Source organism: Glycine max, chromosome 9 (genome assembly GCF_000004515.6).
Source record: "Glycine max cultivar Williams 82 chromosome 9, Glycine_max_v4.0, whole genome shotgun sequence".
Taxonomy (NCBI): domain Eukaryota; kingdom Viridiplantae; phylum Streptophyta; class Magnoliopsida; order Fabales; family Fabaceae; genus Glycine; species Glycine max.
Window position 1 is genome coordinate 48412871 of NC_038245.2, and position 19944 is coordinate 48432814.

At 30.9% G+C, this 19944-nt stretch overlaps 3 protein-coding genes and 2 pseudogenes across 4 annotated transcripts; 1 reads left to right on the forward strand and 4 right to left on the reverse strand.

Moving 5' to 3' along the window:
* Positions 1–217: 217 nt before the first annotated feature.
* LOC100789626 ((+)-neomenthol dehydrogenase) lies at positions 218–3826 on the reverse strand. Its single transcript, XM_006588278.3, has 5 exons — positions 3807–3826; positions 3470–3716; positions 2535–2602; positions 2093–2270; positions 218–595 (listed from the first exon to the last, which is right to left on the reverse strand). Exons 1-5 carry the CDS (start codon positions 3824–3826, stop codon positions 218–220), a joined length of 891 nt encoding a protein of 296 aa, XP_006588341.1.
* A 2095-nt stretch (positions 3827–5921) lies between these two features.
* On the forward strand, positions 5922–7915 carry LOC100306112 (uncharacterized). 2 transcript variants are annotated; one of them, NM_001250794.2, is given in 4 exon segments: positions 5922–6068; positions 6419–6553; positions 7441–7554; positions 7669–7865. In NM_001250794.2, coding segments are annotated over 3 exon segments (276 nt in total). In that variant the 5' UTR covers positions 5922–6068; positions 6419–6438; the 3' UTR covers positions 7716–7865.
* Positions 7916–9015: 1100 nt separating this feature from the next.
* On the reverse strand, positions 9016–11914 carry LOC100790160 ((+)-neomenthol dehydrogenase-like; annotated as a pseudogene).
* A 999-nt stretch (positions 11915–12913) lies between these two features.
* On the reverse strand, positions 12914–14865 carry LOC100527070 (Short-chain dehydrogenase/reductase 1). The gene is made up of 5 exons (NM_001369263.1): positions 14781–14865; positions 14425–14671; positions 13718–13759; positions 13473–13646; positions 12914–13388 (listed from the first exon to the last, which is right to left on the reverse strand). Exons 1-5 carry the CDS (start codon positions 14798–14800, stop codon positions 13011–13013), a joined length of 861 nt encoding a protein of 286 aa, NP_001356192.1. The 5' UTR covers positions 14801–14865; the 3' UTR covers positions 12914–13010.
* Positions 14866–15090: 225 nt separating this feature from the next.
* On the reverse strand, positions 15091–18037 carry LOC121172788 ((+)-neomenthol dehydrogenase-like; annotated as a pseudogene).
* Between the last annotated feature and the right edge of the window lie 1907 nt (positions 18038–19944).

Below are 19944 nucleotides of genomic sequence, written 5' to 3' on the forward strand. Positions count from 1 at the left end.
GACAAAGAAGAAGCCAAAAGGCACAGAACTTTTATTCCTCACATGCCACAAACTTGCTAGCAGAAACAGAACCTACATAAATTTGGTGTAGAAAATAGTCTTATTATATATATATATAGATATAGATATAGATATAGATATAGATAGATAGAATTTAATGTTTTCATAACTAGCTACTTAATCAGAATTTTTAGCTAAAGAAATGGATATTCAATTATCAAAAGGGTATTACTTCACCCTGATGAAAGAAACAGCCAGAAGGACCACCATTTGGCAACAGTGCCAACAATACAGGAGTTTCAGCCCCTTCATCAATGCTTAATTGTCCAGTGTTGTTGTTCATATCAGTCTTGACAAAGCCAGGGCACACAGAGTTTATGTGAAAACGAGGGTATTTCTTGGCCATAATCCTTGTGTATGCATTCAAAGCTGCTTTTGACATTGTATAAGCAGAAGCAAAAGCTGGCCAACCTTTGATCTCCAATGACCCCTCTTTGAAATCTTTCTGAAACTCTTCAAGTACCCCATCTATTTTTTCTCTTGTAAGATTTTCAATGTCACTCAACATTGTTCTAGCCCACTCATTTGGTATATTCTGAAGCAGTCAAAGAAAAAAAAAAACCCATCTTAACATGTTCTATCACACGTGTCACTTTACAACTTACATTCTATTTATTTAAGCAATAAAACAATTTTAAATATAAAATAATAAATCACTTTACATCTTAATTATCGGCTAAATCACTTTACACTTTTTATTATCGGCTAAGTCACTGTTCACTTGTTATTTCACTTAATTATACATTTTTATTTGAAGGAAAAAGAAATAATATCTTAGCTACAATTTCTTATCTTAGATAAAATCAAGGTTAAGTTAGTTGTTTAGTCTTTTAAAGAAATAACATCTTAGTTACAATTTCTTATCTTAGATAAAATCAAGGTTAAGTTAGTTGTTTAATCTTTTAATTTATTATTTAGGTTCAATTTGAATCTTTAATTTTTTTTTTGTCTCTTAATTTTTAAAATAAATTTTTTATTCAATTTGATATTCTAATTTTTAAAACTGATTTATTTTTTGAGAAATATACATTTTGTGACGATTTAAAAATACTTAGTGATGATTTTGAATTAACATAAAATGTGATTTTTAACCATTTAGATTGAATGATCAATTTTTTTTTAAAAAATAGAAGATCAAATTAAATCTAAAATATAAATTAAAGGACTAAAAAACTAATTTAACATAAAATCATCGACAAATTATTATAAAAAATAGAAACCAATTTCTTATCTTAGATAAAATCATTGATAGATTAATATAAGGTTAAATTACTTATTTGGTTCCTATAGTTTCACAATTTTTATCTTTTTTATCTTTATAGTTTGAAAATAATTTTTTTAGTCCCTATAGTTTATATTTTAATTCTCTTTTAGTCCCTATAATTTTGAAAGTGATTTTTTTAGTCCTTATAATTTATATTTTAATTATTTTTAGTTCCTATAATTTGAAAGTGATCTTTTTAGTCCTATACTTTATATTTTAATTTCATTTTAGTTCTTACCATTAAAATATGAGTAATATTATCAACTAGAATTAACTACAAAAATATTAGCAAGTAATTGATAACTAATTTATCATAAGATAATTTGTAATAAAAAAAATAATTGATAATTTATAACTAATTTGTAAACTAATAATTTTTATATTTTTTAATAAGAACTAAAAGGTAATTAAACTAAAAATATCACTTTCAAACAACAGAGACTAAAAGAGAATTAAAATACAAACTATAAGGACTAAAAAGAATACTTTTAACCTACATGAACTAAAAGAGAATTAAAATATAAGTTAAAAACTACAAAAATCACAACTAAAAAATAAGAATCGTGAAATTATAGAAAGAAAATAAGTAATTTAAACTTATTATAAAAAATAGAAATTAGAACTATCCTCTCGGTTATTTATGTAATAAAGATATGCATCAAATGATTATGTGAATTGCCGAGGTAAAATTTCAATTTTGACGGAAGAACCATCAATGACACTATATTAGTAATAATATAATATTAATAGAATAAATTTATTTTATACCTTGAAGAGCCCTGCTCTGGAGGAGATATTTACAATTCTTGGAGAAGTGGATAGCTGGAGAAGGGGAAGTAGGGCTTCAGTTACCCTTTTCACACCATAGAAGTTTGTTTCCACACATTGTTCAGCTAACTCATAAGTTTCATATCCTACTTCATTCCAATCAATTTGTTCGCCGTTTCTCTACAAGAAATATGGTATTAATTACTAGTTAGTCCTCCATTACATCATATAGAACTCTCTCTAACAGATGATATGGAATACATAGCTCAATAAACAAGGAAATGAATAGAGAACTTATTGATTTTGAATTAATGACAAGAGTGATGTAAATCTAGCTAGCTAACTCACCAATATATACTTGACTTTAGAATTCTATAGCTTGATGCAGAATAGTGGATAAATTAAAAATATAGATTTTTTTAATTAAGAAAAAAAAAGAAGCAAACCAACCTTTCTAAGGAAAGCATCAGCATCTAATAATTTGCCTCCAGTAACAGCTGCATTATTTACCTGCATCAATATTAAAATGATTAAACTTTTCCAGATTTTGTCCTGTGGTCAGGACAATCCATGTTCGTCCATATCTAATTTCATCATTTCTTGGAGCTAGATGAAAAAAAAAGCATTAAACTGTAGCCTAATCTCAGGAGTATAATTATTATTTTATGAATAATGATACATGAATCATGTTTTATTTTAAACACTTAATCAATATTTCTTATTTTTCTCTATCTCTCTTTTCATCGCATCATAATCTCTATCATATCTATATTTGTCTTTCTCTCTCTGAGTGTTAGGATAGTATTTGGAATATTTATCAAATAATTTCCTTATTTTATTTTTTGGTTTTCATTGTATCCTCGATCACCCTATAGGTAAAAGATTAATTTCTTGGGAATTCAGTTAGGTGCCCAAAGTAGTGTCCTACTGTCCTTTCATCATGTTATTTTCCACATGTGAATTTTGGGATTGAACTCAGAAGCACATGCTTAGTAAAGTCCCATCCACTGATACCAAAGCTGCAACACATTGTTATACAGTATACTAGTACATAGGGATATGCCCTGTTGAATAACAATACACAAGTTTATACATCCAAGTTATCAATATTCAATGATCATATTTGTATAATTAAACTCTAACAAGGTGTAATGAAAGAGTTTAATTTTGATACATTATCATTGTAAAATGAAATTTAACATTTCTGCCCCACACATGTTATTATATCATTTAATAAATTTGACAACACATCAAGTTAATTCAATACTATATAATGTAGTGTAGTAGTACATTCTTATATAACAATGAAAAATAGTTTTATACTAATAATGCTTCAAATTTAATTTACAAAGAAAAATAAGAAATTATGATTCATACCAAGATATCAAGTTTCCCGAATTCGGTTTTGATGAAATCAGCTAAGGCAGAAACACTAGCAGGGTCATCCACATCAAGCTGATGAAAAACCAGAAGGTCCGAGAGACCAAACTCTTTCAATTTTTCAACAGCTTTGAAGCCATTCTTCTCATCTCTAGCTGTTAGCACCACCACAATCCCACTTGAAGCCAATTTCTTACACATCCCAAAACCAATCCCTTTATTTGCTCCTGTCACAACAGCATACCTGAAAGATAGCTCAGAAGTAATAAACTATGTGATTAAAAAGTCTATTCAGTTATTACAAACAAAGACCTTAGTTGAACAAAAAGTGAACCTTTTTGCTTCTTCCCCCATTATACAACTAGGAAGGTGATAACTGATAATTGTCTTCAGACTTAGAGTGATATCTATTATCAGCTTGTCCCTTTAATGCATCACAATGAGGAGCCTTTCCTATAAATAAGGAGAGCTCCAACTTTGGCCTTCTTTCTTTGTTCAAAACATGAATTAAGAAATATGCACAACAATTGGATGTGTTGTTAATTACAATGTATCATGTTATGTTTTACAAATTGCACAACTGGAATCAATTGCCGTCTTCATTAATCATAATTAAGGAAAGGTGGAAATGTGTTGTAAGAAAATCACAAATAAGAATTGCTCAAGGAAATTAGTACAATATAATTAATTAAGTATGAACACAGTCAGTGTAATCATCTTTACGAGGACATGTTGATCGATTTCCTTTTGGATTTGAATATTATAGACGGCAGTTGCAACTGATTCCCTTCCATAGCCATTGAAATTTGAACGGTTATATATATATATATATATATATATATATATATATATATATATATATATATATATATTTTTTTTTTTTTTTTTTTCTCTTTACCCTTCTCATGTCATGGAAGTAGTGGTTATAATTTCCAAATAAAATGTGGGTGATTGACTTTGAAAATTATTGAGTTGACTATGCAATACTTCATCTCTAGAGGGTTGTTATTTGCACACCATAATGGTTGAACTTTTTCTAGTTTGTGAAGATAAAGGTGAAGAGAATCTTTTTATATGTATTTTTATACGTGTTCATTGGACTGGATGGACTAATGAATCTTATAATCTAAATCCTACCAATTAAATTTACTTGAATTGAGTTACTTGATCCGTTTCTTAAAATATGAATCAAATCAAAATTTTATCTTTTATCAATTTGAACTAATCTTATTTTTTAAAATTTTATATTAATATATTTAAGACTCTGTCAATAAAATTTTTAAAAATATTTTAGATTAATATATTTTAGACTCTATTTTAGAATTTTCTTTCCTTTTTCATTTTCATTTTCTTATGATTTTATCTAGTGTTGCTAAGTGTCTTAAGTTTGCTGTTTTTATTATGTATTTATTATATTGTGGGTAAAATAATTAATTGTGTATTTTTTTTTTGTTTTATAGATAAATATCATTCTTGTTAATATATATGAAATAATATATACACCTGGTAATTAAAACCACACAATTATGATGCATGAGGAATCCAATTATTACAATAAGAATTTAAGGATTAAAATCACATATTTATAATTTCTAGTGATCCAATTAACATAATTTTTTGATGTAACTAATTAACACAATTAAAACTTAGGAAACTAAAATCCTACAATTATAAAAAAAAAACTGTCAATATTTGTATATGCATATTTTTGTTGATGTCCCTATCCCTACCTTATACTCTATTTAAATCAAATAGAAGGGAAGAGGTGGGTAGAAGATAAAAAAATATATATTTTATTAGATGAAAAACAAAAGAGATAGAAATAGAGAATCGGGACACAACATCAAATCACCATTAGACGTGAAAAGGAGGCGATAAAATTTGGTATATTTACTTGAAAATTGAACTGTTTAAATAAGAATTCTATTTTAAGTTTGGTTTACAACATTTTTTTTCGATGAAAGGTTTGATTTAGAACATAAAATATAATCTATCTGATTATCTGATTTCATCTAATGGTTATGATCTGATTTCATCTAATGAATTATGATTCCTTTCAAAAAAAAAAATCTAATGGTTATGTTTAATTTTAAATTCTTGACTGCGTTAGATTTTGGTCCAAAAGGAGGGTACAGTTTTTTTTTTTTTTAAAAAAAAACTAAAAATAATTTTTTTCATAGCAGAAAAAATAAAAGCAATTTTATATTTAAAAGTAATGTAATAAAAATTAAAAGTTTTATATTTTTTAACCAATATAAAAATTATAGTAGTATCCTTTATTCATTTTTTTTCACTTTCTTTTCACTTACATTATTACATAAGTGATGAGTTTTTTTTTTTCATTAATCTAAACAACATATATTTTTATTTTACTACTATTATTCTTTTATTTATGTCTTTTTATCTTTTTCTTATTTATATATCTTGCTGCTGTTTCACTCCGTTTCGTGCACATTGGTTGATTTTGAAACCCTAAAGTTTGGCCCTTTACACGTTTCTTGTCTTCTTATTATTTCCCCCATCTTTGTTTCGAGAAGCATTTGACGAAGAGAAAAGACAGTGAATTGCGGTTTCAATTCAACCCACTTCATCTCAGGTACGCCCTTCTAAACCAACCTTCAATTTTTTGCTCTCTCATTATCAAAACACAACACTGTTCCTTTTTTTTCTTTTTTTCCTTTTATATTGTATTCTTTTTGTGAATGTCGATTACGTAGCTTTTTCATACACCCTTTGAGGTAAAATTATAGAGGATTGATTCTAAACTGGAATTGGAGAGGACTAATTGAATTTTTTATTTTTGAGAGAGAATTAACAACTTACTCACTTTTTTATTGTAGTTTTAACTCCCCATAAGGTGTTTGTGAAAATGCTGCAGTGAGGAGGAAACGTGGATACCTTACCTGTTTTTAATTGACCAAAGTTAATTTTGTTGTTCCTTGGAAGGTGTTTGAAGTTGAGATAAAATGAGTGGAACAGAGAAAGCAGGATCAGGAACCACGAAAACCCCTGCCGATTTTCTCAAATCCATTCGTGGGAGGCCGGTTGTTGTCAAGCTCAATTCTGGTGTTGATTACAGAGGTTCCTTTCTTTCATTTACCACATTTTCATCCTCCCTAGATATTCACAATAAGATGGTTTGCTAAATGTTGATGAAGACAATGTCCACTTGTTTTGGTTTGTTTTCTGTTACATATTTATGTTGGGTGGCTTTGGGTTTGCATGCTTGTACAGTGCTTTGTCTGAAAATCCTTTAAAATTGCACTGACATGTACACCGGACACGACATGGACACGGAGACACCTGTAATGTCCAAAATATTAGAACGTGGACACCTGTCGTACTCGTGTCGGTGTCGGTGTTAGGTGCGGGTGCGTGTCGGACACCCGGACACGGCAAGGGACTGGGGTGTCCGTGCTTCATAGTTAACCGGTATATGAGGGTGGCGGTGGTGATGCATTGATGTTTTAATGTTTGGTCTATATTTGCTTCTCACAGTTTTTTCTGCTTTGTTGAGGGAAAGTCTGATGATTTGGTTGATTGGATGAGAAAGAAAGTTGTTGATTTAGTCTACTGGTGATTGCTTTTGGATTTTGATCTCAAATATTGTTTTAATTTGGATTCCTAAGTAACCTGTATTTGAGCCCTGCCCAAAATTGTTGGAAAAAGGAGGGCATATGCTTATCCTTTTTGATATATCAAATGCTGGGTGCTTCTTTTCATATAGACACTGTTTTTCACTCATGTTTTAAGATCATGATTATGACTTATGATATGTTTCTGATATTTCTTGTTTCTTAGAGTATTTGAAAAGGAATTGATTTCAGTTTATTACCCAATTCCATATTTGATAGTTTACATTGTGAATTTGCATATTGGTGCACTTGTCCACTGTAATAGTTGCATTTGTTATGTTATGCTTCTCTGTATGCATGAAGTAGGCTCACTCGTTTTGGCTAATCTTGCAGGTATACTTGCTTGTCTAGATGGCTATATGAATATTGCAATGGAGCAGACAGAGGAATACGTCAATGGACAATTGAAGAACAAGTATGGTGACGCTTTCATCCGAGGGAATAATGGTACTGATGTTTGAAATACAATGTTCTTTTTTATATATTTTGGAAAATTGAAATAATGTTCCCTATTGATATTTGATTGCAGAAATAATTGGAAATTTCTTTTATTTGATGCAGTTCTATACATTAGTACCTCAAAGAGGACTCTAGCAGAGGGGGCTTAGAAAGTATAGGAATCTGATTTTTTTGTTTTTGTTTGGAAGACGCTTATGAATTTTAAAAGCTTATTGGACTGCCATTATGTTGCAACTCTAGTCTATTGTAACTGATTTGCCCTGGTTATATTTTGAAGGTAAAGCGGTATGGCCAGTTTGTAAAATGCTTGTTGACATATTTTAGTAGAATATTCTATCCTGTTTTGGAAGTTCAAAATTGCAATAGAAACTGCTATTACTTTAGGGTCTGTTTGGTTCAAAGGAGGGGAGGGCTGGATGGATTTTGATTAGACATTATGTTTAGTTGAAAGGGGAATGGGAGGGTTTCTAATGGAGTGGAGGGGAGATAGCCATTTTCTTGTTTGGTTCACTAGGGGTAGGAGAGGTGTTTTAAAAACTAATTTACATTTTTGTATCCTTCTAATTTTAAATTTCAAAATATAAATACGGATAATTTAGTCATTACAGTTGAAATGTTTTAAACTCTCATCCCCTCCCCTCCAAATCTCCTAATATTAGAGGGGAGTAAAAATTAGATGAGGAATTTTGTTCCCCTAATATAATTTGTTGATTTTTATATAATAATTATCTTAAAAGTCATGACAATTATAAATTTTAATTGTTTAATAATGTAAAATTACTTTACATTTGGGGTGATAAAAGTGTAACTCACTGAATATGAAAAAATCCAAGCTTTTTGGATGGGTCCATTGGTATTGGGTTAAATTAATAAAAAAATGGTTTAAAATGAATAGTTTTGGGCGGGTGTGGGTTTGATAAAAAAATTTTGTCGGAACCCGCACCGATCAATTACATATGGGTGACAAATATAACTGTTGATATGTTTGATTATTTATTAGAAGCAATTTGAACCATCCATTATTAATACATTTGGCTTCTACCTTTTATCAAATAATGCTTCATTGAGCAATCTTTTTATTTATTATTATTATTATTATTATTATTATTATTATTATTCTTTGGTATTGTGTCTGTCACACCATTTAAAAGAGTGACTTATTGTTGATATTTGTTATGGAAGTTGACCTACTTATACCCACTCGAATATCTTCGTAACCCAATTGACCCGCACCCGCCTTAATCGATTCTCATTCCTGCTTCACACTGTCAATTATAAACTCTTAAAACATACCGTACATTTTTAAAGTAAGTAAATATAAACGTTGCTTAAAAACTATCGTGAGCACGTGTAAGATCAATCTTAAGAATATATAAGATCAAACTATTAGGTTAGCTAATTTCGGGAGTGTCCTTTTGTTATACTACTTTTTGTAATATATAAAATATCAAACACTACATGACTAGCTGATCTTGGGGGAAATAAACAAGTTACTATTTGGTAGAAAAAACATGGAATAGAGGGAGGCTTAACATGGAATATTTACAAATGCGTCAGCTTCATGCTCCATACCCAAATTCAAACAAGTCATATGTATGTCCACCTCCACATATGTTTGGCTGTATGTATGCATACTTGAATACCTTTTCCCTGTTTATACCAAAGTAATATATAAGAAGGTTTAATATTTTTTGGAATTGATTTTTAAATAAGTTAACCCAGGAATAGTTCAAATTATGTTCTAGAAATGAAATTTCATAAAAAGTAAATAGGAGCTTTGACTATGCTAACTTGCATGAGGTACATTCTGTCATGTGTTTATTCATGTGCTTGTAATACTTCATTCAGAAGTCTGACAATTCTTGCCTATATAGAAGAGGCCAGAAGGGGAACCATCAGGCAACAATGCAAATTTCACAACATTAGCAGCACCTTGGTCAATGGAATAGATGCCAGTGTTTCTATTTATGTCTGTTTTGACAAAACCAGGGCACACACTATTAATGCACATGTTAGGGTGCTTCTTAGCTAGAAACCTTGTGTAAGAATTCAGGGCTGCTTTTGAGACCATATATGTAGGCAAGAAGAAGGTTGGCCAGCCTTTGTTTTCAAATGAACCTTCTTTGAAGTCTTTGATAAACTCTGAGTACCTCACCTATTCTCTCTTCTGTAAGATTTTCAACATCATCAAGCACCCCTTTTGCCCATTCGTTCGCTATGTTCTGAAACACCATCATAACACAATCTTGCCAATGTTTAGAAGGTAAATGGAATCATATTCAAATGGATTAAAATACAAATAGAAGTTTTGGCCTTCTTGTACCACTAACTGCCCTGCTCGCAAGGAAAAATTAACAATCCGAGGTGAATTGGATGTCGGCAGAAGGGGAAAAGATGCCTCAGTTGTTTCCTTTGCCCCATAATAGTTTGTTGTTAAGCACTTTTCAGCCATCTCATAGGTTTGAGCAAGTTCCTCCCACTTAATTTTTTATCCCTCCTGCACTCATGCAGAAGAAACTCAAAGCTTTGATACAAGGTTCACATAGACCATAAATCCCACATAGTTGACAAATACACACACACACACACACACACATACACTCACCACTTCATCCAGATTGACATCACTGATCACTGATTCCTGCATTGTTCACCTACACAAGAATTTGGAATTCTTAAATGGTTAAATTGATTTGATTATATGTTACTAAAGGACAACAAGGACGACTTCTTATTTACACTCTATCTTGTCAGATGTATCTTACACAGCTTACTATATTCCCATGTATCATAACCAAAATATGTTCACCTAATCACTCAATGAGTCAGATACTCTTGTAAGCATGCTGTGAAACTTTTTCAAGTACTCTTTTTTTTTTTTATATAATTTTTTTCCTGTAGAGTTGTGACTAACTATAAACATTGCTCAACCATAAGAGAAATTTTAATGGAACAAACATATAATTGGGTATTTAAGAAGACATTTTAAATACTTTATAGCAAAAAATCTTAGGCATGCAAAGTGTTGAATTATGTACTGTCAGCAGTGTGTTTAGTAGAGATATTTTAGATAATGTGCAGTCGCTTATTGTCATTAATGTTTAGTGGAATATTAAGTAGAAAGTTGTGTCTCTTTGTGATTGTAACTGTTTGACTAATCTAAGAGTCACTTATCAATCTATAAATACATGCGTATGTATTACATAAAGAGATGAAGAAAGAAACAAAGAAAACGTCGTATTTGGCCTTTAAACTACTTTTCTGTTCTATTTTTCTGCATAATTTTGTAGTACCTATTGCCGCCCGCCATATGCTATAATTTCTTGAGTGTTAGCATACCACCAACACAGAGTGTACCAGATCAATTTTAATTGAGAATCATACTAGAGATGTATTATTCTTATTCATAATCATTGCCATGTCCTATTAGAGCAGTGCAATGTGCAAAACCTAAGTGCTGCACAATTTATATGCAAGATCCCCTCATATTTTTAAATTACAATTCATCAAATTGAATTTTTACTGAAAAAAGAAAAAGTGAGAAACTGAAAATGAATTCCATTGTTGAGATTTGAGAATATTCAATATCATATCAGCATGCTTTCTTACCAAGATATCAAGTTTCCCAAACTGGCTCTTAACAAAGTCAACTAATGAAGCAATACTAGCAGAGTCAGTGACATCAAGCTGGTGATAAATCACCAAATTAGAAAGACCACACTCTTTCAGTCTCTCAATGGCTTCATGGCCTTTGTCCTCATATCTGGCTGTGAGCACCACCTTGATTACATTTGAGTCCAAAACTTTAACAGTCTCTAATCCTATCCCTTTGTTCGCCCTGGTAACAACGGCATACCTTTAAGAACAAACTATTAGGAATAAGAGGTGGACAATGAATGAAGAAAAAGGAAGCTTGGGAGCTTGAAGATTGAGAATACTCAAAAGGAATAAAATTGATAAGATGATAATTATACAATGGAGGCTCTTATTTATAGAACTAATTGGATTAACCATTCCTAACTGACTCACTTATTTTCTATAACCTGTTACAAGCACATAAAAGAAGAAGAAAGCGTGGTCTAAACTCTAAAGTGGTCTAGTACAAAACTTAGTTTTGCCTCTGCCATAGATATGCTGAAACTCAATGGATTTGTGATGGAGGAGATAGATAACATGCATAGAAAAGTAGGTATGTAGTTTTCTAATAAAATTGGTAAATAAAGTCAAGCGGGTCAACTTGTACTATAGTTGACATTTTTTCCACAGCCTCATTCTTTTTGACACGTACAAATTTTTTAGTGGTGGGCTGGTGGCAGTGGCACACTGGCGCAAATGAGTCCCAACCCATTTCTACGTGACATGTATTTAATTTATGAGAAAAAATTAATAATACTTAAGTGTCTTGCAGATATTGGTCAGGATCATAGATCAAGTAATGATCCAGAATTACCTAACAATTTCTTCGAAAGAGGAATGCGTGTAGGAAAAATTTAAATAAGACAAGCAATTGCATTTGTTATTATTTATTTCTAAATCACCTTTCATCAAACTTATCCAAAAATCAATTCTAATCACAATTAATTATAACAATAATAATCGAAAATAATTTAATTTTTCCGGTTGTCTCACGCACATAAATGTATTTTGGTAGCAAAAACATTATTTAACTGTTACGGTAAAGAATAGACTGATTCACATTTTTTGTCCCTCTTTCAAAATTAATGCTTGGATTTTTGGTTCTTAATATATTTTTTCTCCAATTTAATCATTCAATTTGTTTAAATTGTTACAGTTAAATCCCGTTGATACTTTCTCTTTATATAAACCCTAAGAGGTGCCATTGGAGGTTTAAGACGGTTTTGAGATAGAAAATAAATTTAAAATGCTCAGAAGTTAATTTTTTTTATTAAATGTAAAAGACTTTATGGGATGTGAAATTGTGAAGTAATATTGTTTTGAAAAAGGGGGAATGAGTTTTTTTTTTCTCAAGTGAAATATAATGTTCTCATTGATGCTTTAGAGAGGAAAAAAGTTTAAAATAGTTTAATAAGTTCTGCTCACGAAAATTTTGGTACAACAAATACACAAGCTTTACATAGCTACTCTACATCAGGTGACTGCTACACAAATCCTGCCTAGTGCAACAAGTTCATATGCAAACTTAGAATACCTTTTACATATTTATACCAAAGTAATAGAGGAGAAGGTTTAACAATTAACTGGAATTGATTTTTATATTACCTTAAACCAAGAATAGTTCATCTCATGTTCTAGAAATTAAATTTCACCAGAAGATGACAAATAAGAACTTTGACAATTCCTAGCAAGAATAGAAGATAATGGTCGTACTTGCATAAGGGTAAAAAATACGGGCAAGAGGAACATTCTGTCATGTGTTAATTCATGTGTCTGCATGAATGTATTTGCATTACATTTAAAATCATTCAGAAGTTTGACAATTCTTGCCTAATATAGAAGAGGCCCGAAGGGGAACCATCAGGCAACAGTGCCAATTTCACAACACTAGCAGCACCTTGGTCAACGGTTAAGATGCCAGTGTTTTTGTTTATGTCTGTTTTGACAAAACCAGGGCACACACTGTTAATGCACATGTTTTGGTGCTTCTTGGCTAGAATCCTTGTGTATGAATTCATGGCTGCTTTTGAGACAATATATGCAGACAAGAAGGTTGGCCACCCTTTGGTTGCTAATGAACCTTCTTTGAAGTCTTTGATAAACTCTTTGAGTACCTCGTCTATTCTCTCTTCTGTAAGATTATCAGCATCATCAAGCACCCCTTTAGCCCATTCGTTTGATATGTTCTGAAACATGACCATAATAAAATTTTGCCAATGTTTTATGTGGATTAAAATTTAATTTAAAGAAAAATTTTGGCATTCTTGTACCTTTAACAACCCTGCTTGGGAGGAAACATTAACAATCCTAGGTGAATTGGATAACTGCAGAAGGGTAAGAAATGCCTCAGTTGTTTTCTTTGCACCATAGTAGTTTGTTGTTAGGCACTTTTCAGTCATCTCATTGGTTTGAGTCAGTTCCTCCCATTTAAATGTTGATCCTTCCTGCATTTATTCAAGAAACTCAAAGCTTTGTTAGAGGCTCCACATAGGTCATAAATCACACACATACGCACCACTTCATCCAGATTGGCACCACTGATTCCTGCATTGTTCACCTACACAAGAATTTGGAAGTCTTAGAAGGTTAAATTAATTGGTTCATATTTAACCAAAGGATAACAAAGACCACTTCTTATCTACATTCTATATCTTGTGAGATGTAACCAACACAGCCTACTATTTTCCCATATAGTATAAGTTCTTAAAAATATGTTCACCTAATCACTTACTATTTCAGTGGAAAGTTGTGACTCTTTGTAATTGTAACTGTTTAGGTAATATCTATAAATGCACGTGTCTTTTGCATAAAAAGATGAATGAAGAAGCAACGAAAACAGTGGATTATTCGGGCTTTAAACTACATTCTGTTCTATTTTTCTGCATAATTTTGCAGTACCTATGCCACCATATGCTATTGTTTCTAGAGAATCAGATACTTTTATATCTCACCTAGAATACCACCAACACAAAGGGTACCACTAGAAATGTGACCAAATATATTGTACTTGAGAATCATACTAGAGATGTATTTTTCATATTCATTGCCACATCCTATTAGAGCAGTCCACAGACTAAGTTCTGCACAATTTATACATAAGATTCCCTCATATTTCCAAATTATAATTCACCAATTTGCCTTTCTGCTGAAAAGGAAAAGGTGAGAGTCTGAAAATGAATTCCATTGTTGAGAATATTAAACATCGTATCAGCATGTCCTTACCAATATATCAAGCTTCCCAAAATTGGTCTTAACAAACTCTACTAGTGAAGAAATACTAGCAGATTCAGTGACATCAAGCTGGTGAAAAATAACCAAATCAGAGAAACCACACTCTTTCAATCTCTCAAAGGCTTCATGGCCTTTTTTCTCATCTCTTGCTGTGAGCACCACCTTGACTCCATTTGAGGCCAGCTCTTTTACAGTCTCAAATCCTATCCCTTTGTTTGCTCCAGTAACAACAGCATACCTTTCAGAACAAATCATGCAAACATTCATTACACAGGAATGGACACATATTTGCATGTGAGACAATTGTGTGTAGGAATGAACCTTGTCTAAAGTGGAGGAGTACTAACCTTAGTTTTGCCTCTGCCATAGATATGCTGAAAGCCAATGAGCATGTGAAGAAGAGAGAGAGTCCAAATATATTGGATAATATGTATAGAAAATAGAGGTGCAGTTTTCTCAAAAAAAAAAGGGTCGCAAATAAAATCAAGGTTAGTTGATGCTGTCCTTTTTCCACAACTTTAATTCTTTTTGACACGTACAAATTTTGTAGTGGTGGTGGCACACTGGCGCAAGTGGGGACGTGGGTGCATGAAGAACGTAGGAAATATTCAAATAAGACAAGCAATTGCTTTTGCCATTCATTTGTCAAGTCACAAGTGTGATTTGGTAGCAAAAGCATTGTTTAAACGTTATGGTAAAGTTAAAATTAATACTATTGATTTGGGATCTTAATATATTTGTCTCGAATTTAATCATTCAATTTTTTTCTTAATTATATTGTTACATTTAAGTTCTTTTGGTAATTTCTTTAAAAAATGATTGGTAGACATCAGAAAATTATTTGACACCTACGGAGAAAAGTAAAAAGATAAATCATAGAAGTATAAGCATGTTGTGTAAAGAAGAAAGAGAAATGATAAGTGTTAATCACTGTCTAGAGAAGAGATATAAAATCTCACAACACTAGCAGCACCTTGGTCAGGAGCCAGTGTTTCTGTTATTACATTTCTTGTTTTTTATATAAAATCTTAAACAACACTTAAAAAGAAATATAGGAAGAAAAAAAAACTAATTAAAAGACTTTATCAAAATAATTAAGAAAATTTATAATTTTTAAGAATTAACACCCAACAAATAGTTCATCTAGGATCCTAAAACATGACATTCTATAAAAACATGGCTAATGGGAACTTTGACCATGCTATTAAGTGTGATCAATGTGAGAAACAAGATTGCACCCAAAAAAAATGTGAGAAACAAGTTTTAACTAGCAAGTATTCCTCCGCAATTATGAATCCACAATGGAAAAGAAAGAAATTGTTTCCATTGTTTGAATCAAAAGAACAGAAAAATATCCTCTCCTTTAAAGATTTCTGTTTTAATACTCAATCTACAAATGATACAAAACAGAATGAAGCCACTCCTCTATTTATTTAATCGCTGATCCCCTCACTGTTACTACTTTTCTCTTCCTTCTCTCCTAACTCCTTACAATGACACAAATAAAGGGTCAAAAAAATATCATCAAGAGACACATTCTCTTATGTTTATTCTTGGATCTGCATGATTCTAATGCATTTAAAAATCATTCAACAGTTTGACAGTTCTTGCCTACAATAGAAGAGGCCAGAAGGGGAACCATCAGGCAACAGTGATAATCTCACAACACTAGCAGTACCTTGGTCAACGGATAAGAAGCCAGTGTTTCTGTTTATGTCTGTTTTCACAAAACCAGGACACACACAATTAATGCAAAAGTTTTGGTGCTTCTTGGCTAGAATCCTTGTGTATGAATTCATGGCTGCTTTTGAGACCATATAAGCAGACAAAAAGGTTGGCCAACCTCTGTTTTCAAGTGAGCCTTCTTTTAAGTCTTTGATAAACTTTGAGTACCTCATCTATTCTCTCTTCTGTAAGATTTTCAGCATCATCAAACACCCCTTTAACCAATTCGTTTGCTATCCCCTGAAACATCAACATAACACAAATTTGCCAATGTTGAGACTTTAGTGTAAAATCATATTTCAAGTTTCAAAAGAAAAGTTTAGCCACTATTGTACCTTTAACAATCCTGCTTGGGAGGAAACATTGACAATCCTAGGTGAGTTGGATAATTGAAGAAGGGGAAGAAATGCCTCAGTTGTTTCCTTTGCACCATAGTAGTTTGTTGTTAGGCACTTTTCTGCCATCTCACAAGTTTGAGTCAGTTCCTTCCAGTTAATTGTTGATTCTTCCTGCATTCATGAAGAAGAAACTCAAAGCTTTAATAGAGGCTCCACATAGACCATAAATCCCACACATTGAACAAAAAAAACTATAAGAAAAATACACACTGACCATTTCATATGGAATGACACCACTGATTCCGGCATTGTTCACCTACACAAGAATGTGGGATTTTTCAAAGGTTAAAATGATTCATTCATATAAAGTTAAAGAAAAGCAAAGGAAATAACTTCTAAACGGGGCAAATTATTCCAAGTACACTATTTCTGTTTTGTGTAGAGTCATGAGCAATTATAAATGTTGATAAGTTAACCCATTTTTACTTACTTTCATCACTTTCAATACCACAACCTTTTTATTTGGTTTCTCTTAATTTTCTGTTTAATCTTCCATTTACTATGGGTAAGTACTTAACTCATGAAACATGAAGACTAAAAGAGGGACTATAAAGGAAAGGAAAATATTTTACATTTACTGGATTACAACTTTTTTTGAAAAAGGGGGAGAAAAACTCAAGTGATATTTAGAGAGCAAAAGTCATGTTTAAGTCAAGTCACAATTAAATGAATTCATCAATTTTCCTTTATATTTGAAAAAGGGAAAATAAGAAGAACATAGTATATAATCCAAGATCATCACATGTTTATAGTCTTGGTCAATCTCCAGGTGACATTTAACCAAGTTTTATTAATTAATTATTGTAAATTGAAAAACTCAACTATGTATGCCGTAGAGGTTGGCAAAGACCAGACATATGCTGTTTCAAGACCATAGAATAATTTCTATACAAAAAAAAAACTAAGATACTGAAAATGAATTCCATTGGTGAGAATATTCAGTATTATATCAGCATGCCTTTTTACCAAGATATCAAGTCTCCCAAACTGTGTCTTGACAAACTACTAGTGAAACAATATTAGCAGAGTCAGTCACATCAAGCTGGTGAAAATCACCAAATCAGAGAGACCACACTCTTTCAATCTCTCAATGGCTTCATGGCCTCTGTCCTCATCTCTGGCTGTGAGCAACACCTTGACTCCACTTGAGGCCAACTGGTTCACAGTCTCCAATCCTATCCCTTTGTTTGCCCAAGTAACAACAGCATACCTGAAATCACAAACCAACACACTTCCACCTGATGCTACAAACTATGCAAACATACACAAGAAAGGGAAAATGAACCATTGCATGTGAACAATGGTGTGTCCTATATAGTTAAAGTGGTGTAATGCTACTAACCTTAGTTTTACCTCTGGCATAGATGCTGAAACTTGGTGAATGTGCTGAGGAGAGAGATGAATGTTGGTTGGATGGTTTGTATAAAGAAGTAGAGTTGTTCATAAATTGGGAATACAATCATTAATGACAAATATTGTAATTCCTTATTTATACAACTTAAATCAGGAATACAATCAGATCCTAATCTATTTATTCAAAATAAAAGAAACAAATCAGATCCTATTTTATTCAAAATAACAGGAAACGAATGACTACTAATTAAATATCTTCTCACTGACATAATTTTGTCAACAAAAAAAATGGCGGCTAGTCAAATGGGTTAGTTGTTACTTGTTAATACAGTTTATGTCGGCTTTTCTACTGGATTATTCATTCTCCTGGATATGTACAAAAATTGTTAGTGTTTGTTGCGCGTACAGTTTACACATGATGAAATGGAATTACTACTAGATGATATATTATTAACTGGACTAGCCACAACATGTAGAGAAAGAGACAACACAAAAATCCAAGAATGTTCCACCAAATCTAGTACTATGGACATTCTAATGCATGTCATTTTTGAATTGCGTAGTCATTTTTTCCTCCTTTGAGATGTTGTCTTTTAGAATAAATATTTAATACCAATCCATTAATAATCCTTATATATTAAATATGAATATTCACTTCTTAACAAAAAATAAATAAATTAAAATCTACTCTTTTCGGTCAGTATAGTACATTAAATATCTCATTTTCATATATATATATATATATTTCTATTCTTCTCAAACACTAGTTGCTCGGATTTAAAAATATTAATTTTAAATATTTAATTTTGGATGAATAAAAAGAAATATATGTAAAAATAATCTGTTTCAATTTAAATAATTTGTTTTTATATTTTTTTTCAACTTTAAAAAAGTTATCTTTTAATTTATCCATATTTAATAAAATAGATTTCTCGTTATTAAGAATAAAAATATCTCATTATATTTTTCTTTCTTAAATATAATTTTTTACCATTAGTCAATATTGATAATTTTTTTATTTCTTATAATTTTATTTTTTTTATATTTAAGTTTTACTTAAATTTTAAGATAGCCGTATATAATACATGGAAAACTTCCAATTGTGATAGATCATGAGTTTATTTATTGTGCTATTTTTATATTGAGTTTGCGTTTTGGTATTTTATGCTTCGGTCTCTTTTCCCTTTTCTTAATTAAGTGAGAAATATTTTCATCAAAAGAAAATAAGTGAGAAATATTGAGCTAAAAAAACAGATCAATAATATATAAAATCTGAATATGTTAAGCTTGCCAAATTTTAACATTCAGTTTTTAAGTTAAGTAAAATTCATAGACGTAGAAGTTATATATTTCATTGGTGATATGACTTCTCAACACCTAATCTATATCAACGTTCAAGCGTATGGAAATATAGCAGGCATATTTATCCTTCAATTTTACAAGTAAAAAATATTGCAGTATTAAATGATACGAATATAACAAAAAACAATGGCTGCTATTGATTACTAATTTATTGTTTTCATTTACATCTTTTACTTTTATATTTAAAATCGTATTGATAATTAAAATATGTTGTTTCATTATCTAATTTAGTTAAATTAAATTATCATATTCTTTACATTATCATTACAAAACATTTAAATCTAAATTAAACTCAGTCCTACCTAACTCACCTCCTAGAATATATTTATGGTATCTACCAAAGAAAAATCTAAATTAAAGTCAGAAATAAAAACAATGTGAGAATCGGGTTCTAATACTAGTCCATCATCATCATCATAATACGAAATATAGTTTTCTTGAATAAAGAAATTTCACTTTTTTATTATCAAGCGTAAATAAGATAGACTAAAATATTTCCATCAAGTTTCATTTTAATATTACCGAGCCTTCTTTTATTATAATTTTCTAGGAGGACTGCCATATATAAGTTCTACAATATTAATTGACTCAATTCAGCAAAAAATTGTCCATTCTGAAGTTTTTTATGCCCAAACTGTCATAATGGTTACGAGTAGTTGTTTGTTGATCAATG

What these genes read in the sequence shown, in the direction of transcription:
- LOC100306112 (XM_014779541.3), top strand. Translation starts at nt 6,439, where the DNA reads ATGAGTGGAACAGAGAAAGCAGGATCAGGAACCACGAAAACCCCTGCC. An exon ending in TTCTGGTGTTGATTACAGAG is followed by an intron (nt 6,554 to 7,440) that starts GTTCCTTTCTTT and finishes CTAATCTTGCAG; the next exon opens with GTATACTTGCTTGTCTAGAT. An exon ending in TTTCATCCGAGGGAATAATG is followed by an intron (nt 7,555 to 7,668) that starts GTACTGATGTTT and finishes TATTTGATGCAG; the next exon opens with TTCTATACATTAGTACCTCA.
- LOC100527070 (NM_001369263.1), bottom strand. Translation starts at nt 14,800, where the DNA reads ATGGCAGAGGCAAAACTAAG. An exon ending in ATGGCAGAGGCAAAACTAAG is followed by an intron (nt 14,672 to 14,780) that starts GTTAGTACTCCT and finishes TTGTTCTGAAAG; the next exon opens with GTATGCTGTTGTTACTGGAG. An exon ending in GTGCCAATCTGGATGAAGTG is followed by an intron (nt 13,647 to 13,717) that starts GTGCGTATGTGT and finishes GAATAAATGCAG; the next exon opens with GAAGGATCAACATTTAAATG.
- LOC100789626 (XM_006588278.3), bottom strand. Translation starts at nt 3,826, where the DNA reads ATGGGGGAAGAAGCAAAAAG. An exon ending in ATGGGGGAAGAAGCAAAAAG is followed by an intron (nt 3,717 to 3,806) that starts GTTCACTTTTTG and finishes GCTATCTTTCAG; the next exon opens with GTATGCTGTTGTGACAGGAG. An exon ending in CCAGAGCAGGGCTCTTCAAG is followed by an intron (nt 596 to 2,092) that starts GTATAAAATAAA and finishes TGACTGCTTCAG; the next exon opens with AATATACCAAATGAGTGGGC.